The sequence below is a fragment of the Kryptolebias marmoratus genome, linkage group LG18, assembly GCF_001649575.2.
Source record: "Kryptolebias marmoratus isolate JLee-2015 linkage group LG18, ASM164957v2, whole genome shotgun sequence".
In the NCBI taxonomy this organism is placed as follows: domain Eukaryota; kingdom Metazoa; phylum Chordata; class Actinopteri; order Cyprinodontiformes; family Rivulidae; genus Kryptolebias; species Kryptolebias marmoratus.
In genome coordinates, this window is record NC_051447.1 from 3,384,580 (window position 1) to 3,398,963 (window position 14,384).

Sequence of the window (14,384 nt, forward strand, 5' to 3'; positions counted from 1 at the left end):
ATTCTAACGAGCCTCCATTGTTAGGAGAGTGAGAACAATTTGCAAGCAATCCAGCTTACATCACATCTCAGCTTTAAAAGCTCAACTCCACACTCTCTATTTCTGAATTGAGAAAGCTCCTCGGATGAGAAGCGAAACGTCTTCAGCTACAGAATAGAAGTCCAGTTGTTTTTGTTTTTTAACTTTTTTTGAATTCACTATAACAATGGCCTCAGTGCCATCCATAATTCCCTTACCCCCCTGAAAACCAAGTCTGTTAGGGTTTTCTTAAGGTTATAAGCCTTTGTGCTTATGGCGTGATACACTAAAGGTCAGAGGTTTAACTAAGTTCATTCTTATCATGCTTACAGATGCAAAGGCACCAGTCTCAGACTGGCTCCTAAACAGCTCTTGTGTTAATGTTAACACTCTCTCCCAAGTATGTGTTATCTTTGTGTTTAAACTATCGACTGGACTGGTTCTGGCTGGCTCAGTCCACACCCTTTGCTTTCTCTTAATAAAAAATGATAGCTCATGCTACAAGTCAGAGCTTCCTGGACAGTGACCTGAAAAGGTGCTGCCTCGGAACTTCTCCTTTTGCAAAAGCTTTCAGAAAAGATAAACAATCCTCTCCATGTGATTTCTTTTCAGGTTAAGTGAAAAAAAATACCCAACAAATTCTGTCTCCTTTTCTGTTTCTGCTCTCTGATGAAAGTCAAAGGCTGATAGCTTGAGCATCTCTATAGAAAAGCTGGTCTCGCAGTCCACAAAGAGATGCACAAAAATCATTCAGTCTTTCAGTTCCAAGCTATCCCCCATTACCACTGGTGTGCCCCAGGGGTCAGTCCTGGGGCCCCAACTTCCCACTGGTAATATTTTCAGTAAACATGACATTCATTTTCACTGTTACACAGATGACACCCAGCTCTAATTTTCCAGCAAACCCAATTCCATCCTCCCACTCTCCTCTGTTAGTAGAGTTTAGAACAGCAGTTGCAGCGTGCGTACACAAACCTATTTATAATTCCACATGGGCTTATACACACACGACAGTGCTCGATGAACTGTGACACAAAGAGAGTAACTTTATTACTGCATCCCATTTTTGACACAGAACATTGCATGACCATGTAACGAACAGTGATTGGTCAGAACATATTCACACAAATTGAGAGCACATCAATAATGCAGTGGGGAAAAAAGTATTTAGTCAGTCACCAATTGTGCAAGTTCTCCCACTTAAAAAGATGAGAGAGGCCTGTAATTGACATCATAGGTAGACCTCAACTATGAGAGACAAAATGTGAAAAAAAAAATCAGAAAACCACATTGTCTGAATTTAAAAAAAATTATTTGCAAATAAAGGTGCAAAATAAGTATTTGGTCACCTACAAGCAAGCAAGATTTCTGGCTGTCACAGACTTGTAACTAGTGATGGGACATCTGAAGCCAGGCTTCGAGGCGTGTACCGAGTAAAAAGGGGGCATGTCCGATGAAGCTTCAGAGCTTGTGTCATATTGAGCAAAACCACGTCATCAACAACAAACGAGGCCTCCCATTACATATGCCACGCCATTTCTTCACTTTGCGTATCATTTTTCAAAATAAAAGCGCTATGAACCCTGTTGCTTTGTGGGTTGTAGTAGGTGGTTTGGTAGCGCGTCGGCGAGGCAGTTTTCATCAGCAGTGGTTGAAATGGAGCCGTCAAAAAAGAGAAAAACCTCTCATATCTGGGATATACATATTTGTAATATTAAAAACCAGAACTAGAACTCCCAGGATGAGAGGACTGTAAACAAATTCTGTTTTTCAGGAGGCAAGTTTCAAGCTCAAAGTATTCAGAGTCTGCCCCAACAATCACTCAATTCCCAATACATTAAAGTACAACATATCTTCATTGTCAAATAAGTCCATGACATAAAAGAAAACCCAACACAACCACTGATGGTCAAGGATTAGATTGGCTACAAATCATTTTAATCATTTTATCTGTGCGCATCTGTGCGCACTTCACAAACTGGGTGGGGCTCTATTTTATCCTTGGTTGTCAAACCATTGAAATATTCTACAATTTATGAAAATCCTCATAATTACAATATCTTAAGATTCATTTGTTTGAAAGTGATACAATCTATGAAATTCCTGAATGTACATTTTTTACCGTCTCTATATTTTAAGAAAGCTTTCCCCTGCTTAAAAATTACAGTTGCACCATTAGAAGTAGCAGCTCTCACTGAGATGTCTTGTGGATATTAGGGGATGTACAACCTGGCTTTGTGGCGTTGTCCTCTGCAATCCATCAAGTAGATCTCTGCATCTCTTCTGGATTCAGCTACTTCAGTGCATCTTGTTCCATCAGCCAGCTCCTGGCAGTGAGTCTCTGGCCAGATGTTGTCATCAAAAGTTCTGAATTTTGCAATATCTATGATGATGTGTCAAGTCGTACCTGTATCCACCATCAAGCCTGTTGCCTTGCCTCCTTGGATGGACTGGACTGATACTCCATCTCTCATCATCCTGAAGGTGTACTCGCTGCTGCTATTATCCTCCAAGATTTTTCTTGCATCATCTTGTAGTTGTTTCATTCTGCAGGTTGCGTCTCAGTGTGTGGCACTTTTGCAATGTCTCCAACACTGTTTACACTGACTTATTCTTGCTTTGTGTCCTTTCAGACCACAACTGTAGAACACAATGTCCATAGTATCCGTTTTATCTTTTAACCTTGTTTGGGACTTTCCTCTCAGCTGCTCCTGCGCTTTCATCACATTGTCATCTGTTGCTGCAGCTCACATTCTTTCTGTATCTTCATAACTCTGGAGCTCATTCAAACTCAGCAAAAGTAATGGTTTTCTAACTCTGCGTGACGTGAATGCTAAAGGGTTTGAAGGATTCGGGCAGCCCCTTTAAAATCATGTCCATCAATATTCGGTCACTCAAAGTCTCACCCGTGTTTCTTAAAGATGTAACAGCATTTTTCTGCTCAGATAATGTACTCGGTTACGCTCTCACCATCAAACTTTTTAAGTGAAGTCACTTTGGTATAAAGGCTTGTTATCTGGGGCGTACCTTTGCCCACATAATAGTCTCTCAGAATCTGCAGGTCTTTGCATCCATCACTGGCAGCATCTTTCACCATGAAGGACAGGCTTTTGTCATTGAGAAACTGAAGTAGCTCCACATACGCCTCTGCATTTTTCTCACTGTCTTCCTCCATCCCAGTTTCCTTGTCATCCTCACCATATATCAGCTCTGACAAAATGGTATCTTTCAGCCCTTGTAACCAAAGGTGTCCGAAGAATTTTGTCCCCCACAGTTCAAATTTTTTTTCATTTCAGTCAAAAACTAGTCTTGACCAATGGCTGCTAGATTCAGCGGCACATGTGCTGCTCATGGTGCTAAGCAACAAAAACATGTTGTGCTGCACACCTTTTTTGTTGCAAATTTCTCTTACCTAACTATGAGTAATTCTGGGCCAATAACCTGTTAGCAAAGTTTAGCCCAGCAGTTTAAAAAAAAAGATTAAAAACTAAATCAACTGGACTTGTATTCTGTAGTTGAAGACGTTTCGCTTTTCATCCAGAGAGCTTTCTCAATTCAAATAACAGTGTTGAGTTTGAGCTTTTAAAGCTGAGGTGTTCTGTAAGCTGGATTCACATGCAGGTTGCCCTCACTCTCCTAACAATAGAGGCTCGTTAGGGTCCTTGTTAGCCTGACTTACTGATGGACGACTCTCATCACATGATTGCAGGTTCTGATTGGAGTGAAACTGACTGGGGATCAAACCTATAACGGAGCATTAGGCCTGATACCCAGGGTTGTAAATGAAAAATTAAGATGGCCAATAAAACTCTTGAACTTTAATACAAAAGTGCTATAACACCTGACACCATTACAAGACTCCATTCAGTCTCATTCTTCCTCTTGTAGGTCACCCTTTTGCATATGTGACTCAATTAACTTTGGGTTCTGTCAGTGGACATTGTTAGGTAGAATTAATGACAAGCACGTAATTCTCCAATTTTTTCCATCATGCTACAAATGGTATATGAGGCGAAATGACGATAGACTTGGTACTAAAGTGGTTATCCTTCGTCCTCAATTTTTTGCAGTGGTATGAAAAAAAAGACGGCCAGTAAAACTCTCCAACTTTATTACAAACGTGCTAACACACCAGGTGTCATTACAGGATTTTGTCCTTCCTCTGCACTCCTAACACATGCTGCTACGACACACTGTTGTAGCACTGTCATCCAGTGACAAGAAGTAACAACTAAAGCACTATAAATGCATTCACTGTGTAGACCCAGGAACACAGCAAGTCAGTTGTGTTTGTTTAGGCTAATATATCCCTTCTGTTCAGTATGTGCACCCATATGTAAATGTGGTAAACTCAAAGCGAACAAAACAAATGTTCCTGTAAAGCCTTTTAATTGAATGTCAGCAGAAAGAAATAAAGTTTGAAGTGTTGGAACTCTGGGAGATTTTAATCTCAGCAGAAAATTAAATGTGACCTAATGATCTTTGTTTTTCTTTTTTTTTAAACCACCAGCACAAAATGTTAAAAAAATAAATAAGAAAAGTTGTAAAACTTTTTTTTTTTTACCTGGAGGAAGTTGCCAAGGCAATAAGCAGTGCTTGCAGGATTCCTCGTATGTAAACAATCGGACTCTTTTTGGTGATGAAGAAGTACATGGCAGGCAGGATAAACAAGCCATGCAACACCAAGCCAAACACCACAGTGATGGCATAGAAACCCAGTTTCTTCCCCATTGCAGAGGGATCACTCATCTCAAGAATCTTACCAGCTACCAGGAAAACAATGCCAAAAGGGAAGTACCTGGCAGGATGAGAATAGTCAGAATCAAAGTCAGCTAGTTTGCACCAGAAAAAAACAAACACAGTGACAAAGCTTATTTCCATCATTCATAAAACTCTGCATACTTTCACTGCATGCATGTATATATATTTTTTTAGCACATTTTGATTACTTATTTTTATTGCCCACCTTTCACTGATGTTAAAGATGTAGTATTTAGACCTGAGTATCTTAAAAACAAACTTTTCAGCCTTTCCCTGACTCTGGATGGCTTTGTTTTGACCTCCAGTACTAATGTAAATAACCTTTATGTGATTTTTTTGATCAGGATATGTCTTTTAAACCTAACTTTAAAAATGTTACCAGGACCACTTTTTTCCACCTGCTCAATATAGACTAAACCTAAAAACATCTTGCCCAAAATGATGCACAAAACCTGGTCCACGCATTTGTAAATTCTAGGCTGGACTATTGTAGTTCTTTATTATCTGAGTGTCATTAAAACTTCAAAAACTTTTCAGTTGATCCAAAATGCTGCTGTCAGAGTTCTGATGAGAGTTAGAAGTAGATGTTTATGTAATATTTATATAATAGCTATTTCTCCAATTTTAGCTTAGTTTCATTGGCTCCCTGTAAAATTCAGAACAAAAATTGAAACTTTCTAACATACAAAGCTCTCAACAACCAAGCTCCATCTTATATTGAAGATCTTATTGTTCCTTATTTTTCTAAAATAACACTTCAATCTCAGACTGCAGGTTTACTTGTGGTTCATAGAGTTTCTGAAAGTAGAACAGGAGGCAGAGCTTTCAGCTATCAGGCTCCTCTCTTGTGGAACCAACTTCCAGTTTCTGCCCATGAGGTTAGTTAGGGTTGATTTAAGTTTCCAGAGATACTTTTTAGTTGTGCTGCTATAGGCTTTGACTGCTGGAGGACAAACGGACCCCAAATAAACCAATTCTGTGTTTATTTGTGTTATGTTCCTGTCCTTTGAAACCCCAGTCAGTCGAGTCAGATAGCTGCCTAACCTGAGCCCATTCAAAGTGGTGATCAAGATGAGAGATTTAGACAAAATAAAGATCTGACACAGTCTGCTGGTTGCCTTGGTATTTTGAATGAATTGACTGTAAATGGACTTGAATCTGGATGTTTTGGACTGAACTGGATTTATGATTTATGATTTGGACTTTTTTTTCTTTTGAAGAGTGCCCTGAGATGACTTTTGTCATAAATTGGTGTATAGATGTAAATGAACTGAATTAAACTAAAATTTATTCACATCATTTTTTTCATTCATTTATTTTTTTAAATTTAACCACCTTGAGCTGGTTGGCAGAGAACAAATACCCCAACGGTCTGAAAGTAGATTAAAGGATAAAAATGCAAACTGAACTAATTGATTGGGTGAGCTTTAATAATTTTTCAAGATATGTTGAGGTTCTAAATTTTCTTGAGAATTTATTCACTTAGTTTGGTTCATACTTTTATCTTGTGTTTTTTTAAACATCAGATGAGTAAACCAAAGGAAGTGTTCTGGTGTTTTAATTCATCTACTCCTCAATAAAAAAAAAGTAGATTACTTATATTTTCACATGCCAACCTTTTGCAGGTAAAGCAGGTATATACAGTAAGTAAGTAAAAAATTATTTGTATAGCACATTCCAGCGGCAAGGCATTCAAAGTGCTTTACATCATGAAAACATCAGTAGAATCATTACAGTCATCAAAAACATCACACAGTAGATCATCAGAACATTAGAATCATCACACAAAATCATAAAAACCATCGAACAGATACACTTGATAATCATAAGGAGAAGGTCAATATGTAATAAGATATTTTGTTCAGAGCAGCTTTTCACCTGGATTTGTTTGCGGACTGCTAATCAAAGGCAGCTCTAAACAGGTGAGTTTTCAGCCTCGACTTAAAGGAATTTAGTGTTTCGGCTGTTTTGCAGTTTTCCAGGAGTTTGTTCCAGATTGATGGTGCATAGAAACTGAAAGCTGCTTCTCCATGTTTGGTTCTGGTTCTGGGGATACGAAGTAGACCAGAACCAGAAGACCTGAGTGTTCTGGAGGTTTGATACAACGATAGTATGTCTAATGTATTGTGGTGCCAGATCGTTCAGTGATTTATAAACTAATAGAAGTATTTTAATGTCTATTCTCTGAGTTACAGGGACCCAGTGTAGGGACAGGTACACTCGTGAAATGTTACTTATTTACCAAAGTATACAAATTTATTGTTGCTAAAAAGTGAAATGCAATGTTTTTGAGAAAATATGTGTGTGTGAATGTATGTGTGCCTGTTCATTTGTCTGTCGCATTAGAAAAATATCTCATGAACCATACAACTTCTTTATCTACTTTTCTATACAGGGTCACAGGGAGCTGGTGCCTTTTTCCAGCATTCATTGGGTGAAAAGCAGAGAACATGCTGGACAGATCGCCTAGTAGTAGCTAAGAGTCATTCCCAAAAGGTACTAACTGATTATGCTAAATGTGATTTTTAAAAATGCCATTAACTAGTGAGTCAACTGTTAACTATTATGTCTGTCAGCAAAATATCTTGTGAATCACCGATTTTAATGAAACTCAGAAAGTAATCATTGGATGTACATCTACATCTGATTACCTTTTGAGTCAACCCAATTTAAGATGGCCACTACAGTCAACTGAACTTGAGAAACAATAAAATGGCTATACTCATTCAATTTCACAAGTATTAAGCTAAATATTGATGTGGTAGTGGCTGAGCATTATCCCCAACACATACTTCAAGCCCTTTGCACAGTATTTTTGCTTAAAACTTTGGCATTAATTGACCTTAGCTAACACAAAAATGGCAATAACTCTGCTATGAAAGGTGGCAGACGATATGCACCTTTAGGGAATACTAGGCCTTTAATTTAATTTGTCTCTTAAATTACTTTTTTATGGTGCCAAAGAAAGCAGCATTTAAAACAATCAATTCATAAAAAAAAACAAAAATCTAGTATTATGTCTACAAATGGCAATAAACTTTTGGCCCCCTGAAAAATTGCTTTCATAATTAAAAAATATTTTTTAATATAACCCTTACCATATAACAATGGCAACAATCCTAAGAACAGCCTCATTCAGGCTTTGGCAAAAGTTTACTAAGGCGCTTCCATTTGGTCCCATTCTTCCTAACATAATACCTGTCAGAACATAGAACAGCCTTTAAAACCATAATTAAGGCATATGACATTACAGCAAGGCATTGTACAAAATTCTGTGGAAAATTTACAATTGTAAAGCATAATTACCCATCGTGGCTGAAAAAATGACAATTCCAAGGACATTCATTCCATCACTGGTTCCTTCCCGTGTGTGTATCAACACATCAGGAGGGGGGGTCAGATCGAGAGCAAAGTTCTGGATGTCAGTGCCATTACCATCCTGGATCCCATAGATGAGTGTTCGCCGTGTGGTGGACTCTGATTGTTCCTGGCTTACAGTTGGCTTGGGCCTCACAATGTGCTGACTCCTTGTTTGATACTGTTGCCAGAGAACACACAGAGACGTCTGAGAACACGCTCAGCAAAGAAAGAAGTTTTCAAATTGTCCATTTCTTTACTATATAGTGCCCAATTAATTGAGTCAGCCATTTTGTAGTGTTATTCAAAAATTTAACTGTAATTTTTCATCTACTAAATAGTGCCCTAGAAACGCATCACATGGTGCAGTACAAGTCGTGTACAGAAGTTGTACACTACATTTGTGAAAATAAACTATAATGCATTGTGGCCTGAGCCAACACAGCAGGCTAACAAAAAGTGTTCATCCAGGCTAGGCTAATGGCAAGAGACAGTTTTTTTTATTTTTTTATTGTTTTAAGGCTTAAAAACATGTCATTATCAAAAACAACATACCAGTGTAGAGGAATGCTACATTATCTAATATTAAACCTTGGCACTACTGCATGACAGATTATTTAGTTTGTAACTGTTTTCGCAACTGAACAACGTCCCTGTTACTACATGAATGCTATATGTGTGGAGCATAATTAGACCATGTTTATGCAGATAGACTATGTTTTTTGCACTAGTTTTCTAGTAAAACTTTTCCAAAAGTTTTCTCAACTCCTGGCTGACTGACATAAACATGATCTATGCTTAGTCCTCATACATTGGTGTAGTAACACAAGCATTGTTTGATTGAAGAAACTGTAAGAAATTAATAAACAATGTCATGCAAAAGAGTATAGGTTTAATAGTAGAAAATGTAGCATTCTTTCACACACACACCCATACACACACACACACACATATATATATATATATATATATATATATATATATATATATATATATATATATATTTGTAAGGCTGAAAAACAATTTCAAAAAGAGCCCTTTATTTGGTTAGCCATTAACCTAACCTGGACAAAGAGTTTTGTCTCTTTCTCCATACCCCTTGCTCTCTGATTGATGTCATGGTTGATAAGGAACTAACTATTAATAACTATTTGACAAAACATCACTTCAAATAACCAGACTATTTTTAATTACATTTCCTCAGATGAAATTGAGTGAGTGAGTGAGTGAGTGAGTGAGTGAGTGAGTGAGTGAGTGAGTGAGTGAGTGAGTGAGTGAGTGAGTGAGTGAGTGAGTGACTTTCAACATCCTACCTGCTGAAATGTAGCCTGGACCAGATTTGATGGAAACATGTTGCTGGAAGACAAACACAAATAGAAATATACTCTGTATGGATGGAAAAACATGAACAAAATGAAAAACTGCCAACATATGTATTATATGTTTCAGATGTAAAAAGATTCTGATCCATGTCTTCTTCTGACAGCTTATTGCATCTTAATACTGAGATTGTTTCTTATATTTGTTTTTCCAACATCATCAAACACAGAGAGCACAAACATTTTAGAGCTTCAAACCTTGATGTAATGAAAAGTCACTGAGTCACAATCAGTAGGTCCAAAGATAACATTTCTGTGGGTTGGACAAGCTAACATGAACTCACCAAATAGCTTCAACAATGAACTTTTAACTTTGTGAAGTAGTTGCAAGAGAAGTGGTGTCAGACATACAGTAATTAATCACATTCATGCAAAAACACTATTAAAGAAAAATCATGTGGCTTCATGGTAATGAAACAAAACAAAACAATGACTCCTCTGCTCTGCATATTCTTACAGTTCTCTGACATAAACACTCCTGTCAAACAAAACAAATCACACTTTGCCTTGACAGAAGCTGAGAATTTGTGTAATACAGAATTCTGACATTCCAAATGCTGTTTTAATTTCAGAGTGATTTGATCCATTTCTCAGTGACACTAACCTCACCCCAACCTTTTACAAATTCCTTTTGCAGCATAAACTAAGATTAAAATTATTTAAAAAAATAAAAAATAAACTAACTAACTAACTAACACCATAACCAAGTGGCAGGAATAATGTACAGAACTATCTGTTAGAGCCATTCTTCCAGTTTGGGGGTCACAGCACCAAGTGCTTTGGTGACCACTGGTACCACTGAGGCCTTGACTTTCCACAACTTCTCTTTTCAGCCCTTGGTAAATCTCAAGCTTCTTGTGCTCCTTCATCCTGATGTTTCAGTCACTTGAGACTGCTACATCTATCACCACAGCTTTCTTCTGTATCTTATCTAGCACCAGAATGTCCGGTTGGTTAGCCATCAGCTGTTTGTCAGTCTGTATCTGGAAGTCCGACAGTATCTTAGCCCTGCCATTCTCCACTACCTTAGGTCTCCAACTTTGACTGTGGGACTTCAAGTCCGTACTCAGTACAGATCCAAGGAACAACCTTAGAGGTTTCTGTCCAGAAGAAAAACCCAGGAACACATAAGATACAGTGTAGAACCTCAAGCTCCCAGACCTCTGGTAGAGGATCCAAACGTGAAGTAATGTGGAACTGCCTATGTGGAAAAAAGTAGGTTGAGCTGGGTATGTTATTTTGTCAGGTTTTTATAGAATCTCTTTAAGTAAAATGTAAATATGTTATGAATCCAGTAGTAATTCTATTTTTTCACCAGGAAGGACAGTCTCTTTGTGCTACTTTAAAAGGAATCAGTTTCTAAAACTCTGATATAAAATGGTACCTGTGCCATCTCAAAAAAGAATGAACTACCTCAGTTTTGTATGTTGTTTGATTATTCCTAACGACTGCTCATGTGAAAACCTGACCTGTGCAAACAATAGTATGTTGGTTGAACTGCATAGACTGTGTTACGATACTGACAGCTAAAATGTTTTTGTTTTTTTGTTTGCATACAATGTCTGTTAAATTAAGATAAAGAAGCAGCAAATAAACCAATTCCTATTATATACTGTGCATCTTTGACACTAAAAATTAGGTTACTGCTAAACTGAAAACTCATACTTGTTGTCTCTTTGTGTCATTAGCTTGGGTTTTATACTTAAACAAATTCTATATATTGTCTTTTTCCTGCTTCTCCTTTCCAGATTGGGGGAAGCAGGGGCCTATCTCCAGCAGTCACTGTGCAAGAGGCGGGGTACACCGTGAACAGACAGGGCCACATACAGACACATAACCACTCCCCTCTTACTTACACCTAGGGACAATCTGTCAAGTCAAGTCAAATTTATTTATAAAGCACTTTTCAGCAACAAGGCACATACAAATTGCTTGGATTTGGAGTTACTTAAACAAATTTCCACAGGTTTTCTTATGATTCACAGATTATTGGGATCTTACCGGATTAGATCTAGCAGAGCATCAGCAGAACTCATGATAGGTTTGCTGGTATCCTCAGAGTCCTCCTTCTGGGCTGCGCCGCCTGGGTGGATTATGGAGACCATCATGATCCCCACAATCACAGCCACAAAGGTGGTCCACAAATAATATGACACTGTGATCAGACCAAGTCGACTGGAACACTTAGCATCTAGAGCTGCCAGTCCTGACATCAAACTGGAAGAAGAAACAAGTTTTTATAAGCTTCTGTACTTTTTGTGCCTGCCTCTATGTCTGTGTGATCGTGCTCATTTGTTTGTCTGCTAATGAAATATCTCATTAACTGCTGGACGGATTTAATGAAACTCTCAGAAGTAATGACTGGATGTCCCTTTTCACCTTATAAACTTTTGGAGTCAATCTGATTTGAAGTGGCTGCCACAACTAATCAACATTAGCCAACACAAAAATGGTTATAACGCTATAATTTTACAGACACTGAGCTAAAATTTGGTTGACCAGGTGAGGTTAGAGAGGACAGAAAAGAGACAAAGGCAAACAAAAAATGGCTAGTTTCAAGTTTCTATGAAAAGAAAGGAAAGAAAAACACCTTAACACATGTTAATGATAGAAATAAGAACAAATACAAATATCAAAAGTAGAGAGAGTAAAGACAGCAGCAGAGTAAGGAAATGTGGTCAATTTGTTCTCCAGCAGTCTAAATCTATAGCAGCAAAACTAAGGTATAGCTCAGGAAAAAAAACATATTAACATGAATTACAGTATACATGAAGTAATTTGTTAAACCTAATGGGTCAAGCAAACAGAGCTGAAATGAACTACTGGTACCTGGAAACAACAAGTGGAAGAATTAGCATCTTCAGCATCCTCATGAGCAGCTCTCCAGGAAATTGGAAGTATTTCACCTCCTGTCAGGAAGAGACAACAAGGCATAGCATGCACAGGTAAGTTGAGAAAATGTAGTAGACAGAGATTGAAAATCAAACTGTAGGTATATTAATGATTCTAATAGTTAAGGCTTTTGCCTTGTCAATGAAACAAGTCAAATTTTCAGTATCTGTGTTTTTGTTTGTTTTTGACTTTTGCGTGTGTGTGTTGACAGGTAATTTGGTCCACTCGTCATTAACAAACTGCTCCAGCTGTCTGGGATTTGAAGGGTTCCTTCTCCAGACTGCATGTTTCAGCTTTAAATTGACAGACTGACTGATTACAAAATTAAAGACACCTGTGATATTACCTCAGGACACACCTTAGTTTAATGTGTCCCTATGGTCACATTATTTTCAATCTTTTCTAGATTCTTTTCTCAAGGCCAGTTTCATTACTTTTTTTTCTCTCTGCTCCTGGTGGAGGGCAGACGTGTTTCTTTTCTCTCTGTCTCCTTAACCCCCCGCCCTCTGCCTCTCTGCCCTGCTTTCTTCTAATTTCATTTAGATTATTTTAGCTACTATTTTGACTGTCTTAGCTCATGTTTAGATATGTCTGGTTTCGTGATTTTATTTGAACTATCCTATATTTCATTTAGATTATACATGATTGATGTGTTTTTTTTCTTTTTTGTGTTTCATTATGTAGCTGCTGTATTGGATTCTGTTTTTGTTTCTGTTGTAAAGCTCTTTGGATTGCCTTGTTGCTGAAAAGTGCTATATAAATAAATCTCACTTCACTACTTTTTAAATTAATGAAACATTAAATGATTTTGCTACTGAGGTTTAGTGCATGCACAAAACCATCGCGGCTCTCCTGCAACCTATGACACATAATGGGGAGACCACTGTGTTACCGTATTCCTAACGATGTGAAAATCTCACCAACTTCCTGCAAAGACCATCCATGTTCTGTCAGATTGTTATTTTTTTTTACATCATATTAGGTTGTCATCTAGTGTAAAAGGAACTGCAAACTGCCTGCTGGATTTATCCATGAGCTATATCCCTGTCATCCCATCACTCTCCTGCTAGTTTGGCTGATTTTATTTAGCTTCATCCAGACACAGTGCAAGAGAATAGGTGTAGGTCATGGAGAGCTTAGTGGAGTCTTAATCCAGTGTGAAGGGTACCTGTAGTTGGTACATAAAATGATGGATTTAAAAAATGGAACGTAAAAAAAGAAAAGGTTTTGCTGTTGACTGTTGCTTTTGTAGGTCATGGTCTTGAAACATCCTGTCTGCTGTGACTAGTTAACATATCCAGCAAAAATGCAACAGCATTAGTGGATCAGAAAAATACAAAAATACCAAAAACATGCAATTACAAAAACTGGTAAAAATCATGCACAAAAAAAATCCTCCCTGGTAAGGTCTATTCGGGGGTTCTGGAGAGTAGGGTCCATCAGATAGTCGAACCTCGGATTCAGGAAGAGCAGTGTGGTTTTCGTCCTGGTCATGGAACACTGGACCAGCTCTACATCCTTAGCAGGGTCCTTGAGGGTGCATGGGAGTTCGCCCAACCAGTCTACATGTGTTTTGTGGACTTGGAGAAGGCGTTCGTCCGTGTCCCTCGGAGAGTCTTGTGGGGGGTACTCCAGGAGTATGGGGTACCAGGCCCTTTGATACGGGCTGTTAGGTCCCTATATGACCGGTGTCAGAGCTTGGTCCGCATTGCCGGCAGTAAGTCGGACTCATTTCTGGTGAGAGTTGGACTCCGCCAAGGTTGCCCTTTGTCACCGATTCTGTTCATAACGTTTATGGACAGAATTTCTAGACACAGCCAAGGTGTTGAGGGGATCCGTTTTGGTGGCCTTAGGATCGCATCTCTGCTTTTTGCANGATGATGTGGTCCTATTGGCTTCATCAGACCGTGATCTACAGCTCTCGCTGGAGCGGTTCGCAGCCGAGTGTGAAACGGCCGGGATGAGGATCAGTGCCTC

General features: G+C 38.4%; 1 protein-coding gene across 1 annotated transcript in view; it reads right to left on the minus strand.

Annotated features, from left to right (window-relative positions):
• Positions 1–14,384, minus strand: part of slc1a7b (solute carrier family 1 member 7b) — a 33,465-nt gene that overhangs the window by 9,829 nt on the left and 9,252 nt on the right. Inside the window, exons 2-7 of the mRNA XM_017434295.3 lie at positions 12,345–12,424; positions 11,517–11,732; positions 9,450–9,492; positions 8,086–8,317; positions 7,878–7,977; positions 4,583–4,816 (exon numbers count right to left, since the gene is read on the minus strand). Coding sequence (XP_017289784.1) covers positions 4,583–4,816; positions 7,878–7,977; positions 8,086–8,317; positions 9,450–9,492; positions 11,517–11,732; positions 12,345–12,424 — 905 coding nt within the window. The remainder of the gene's footprint in view (positions 1–4,582; positions 4,817–7,877; positions 7,978–8,085; positions 8,318–9,449; positions 9,493–11,516; positions 11,733–12,344; positions 12,425–14,384) is intronic.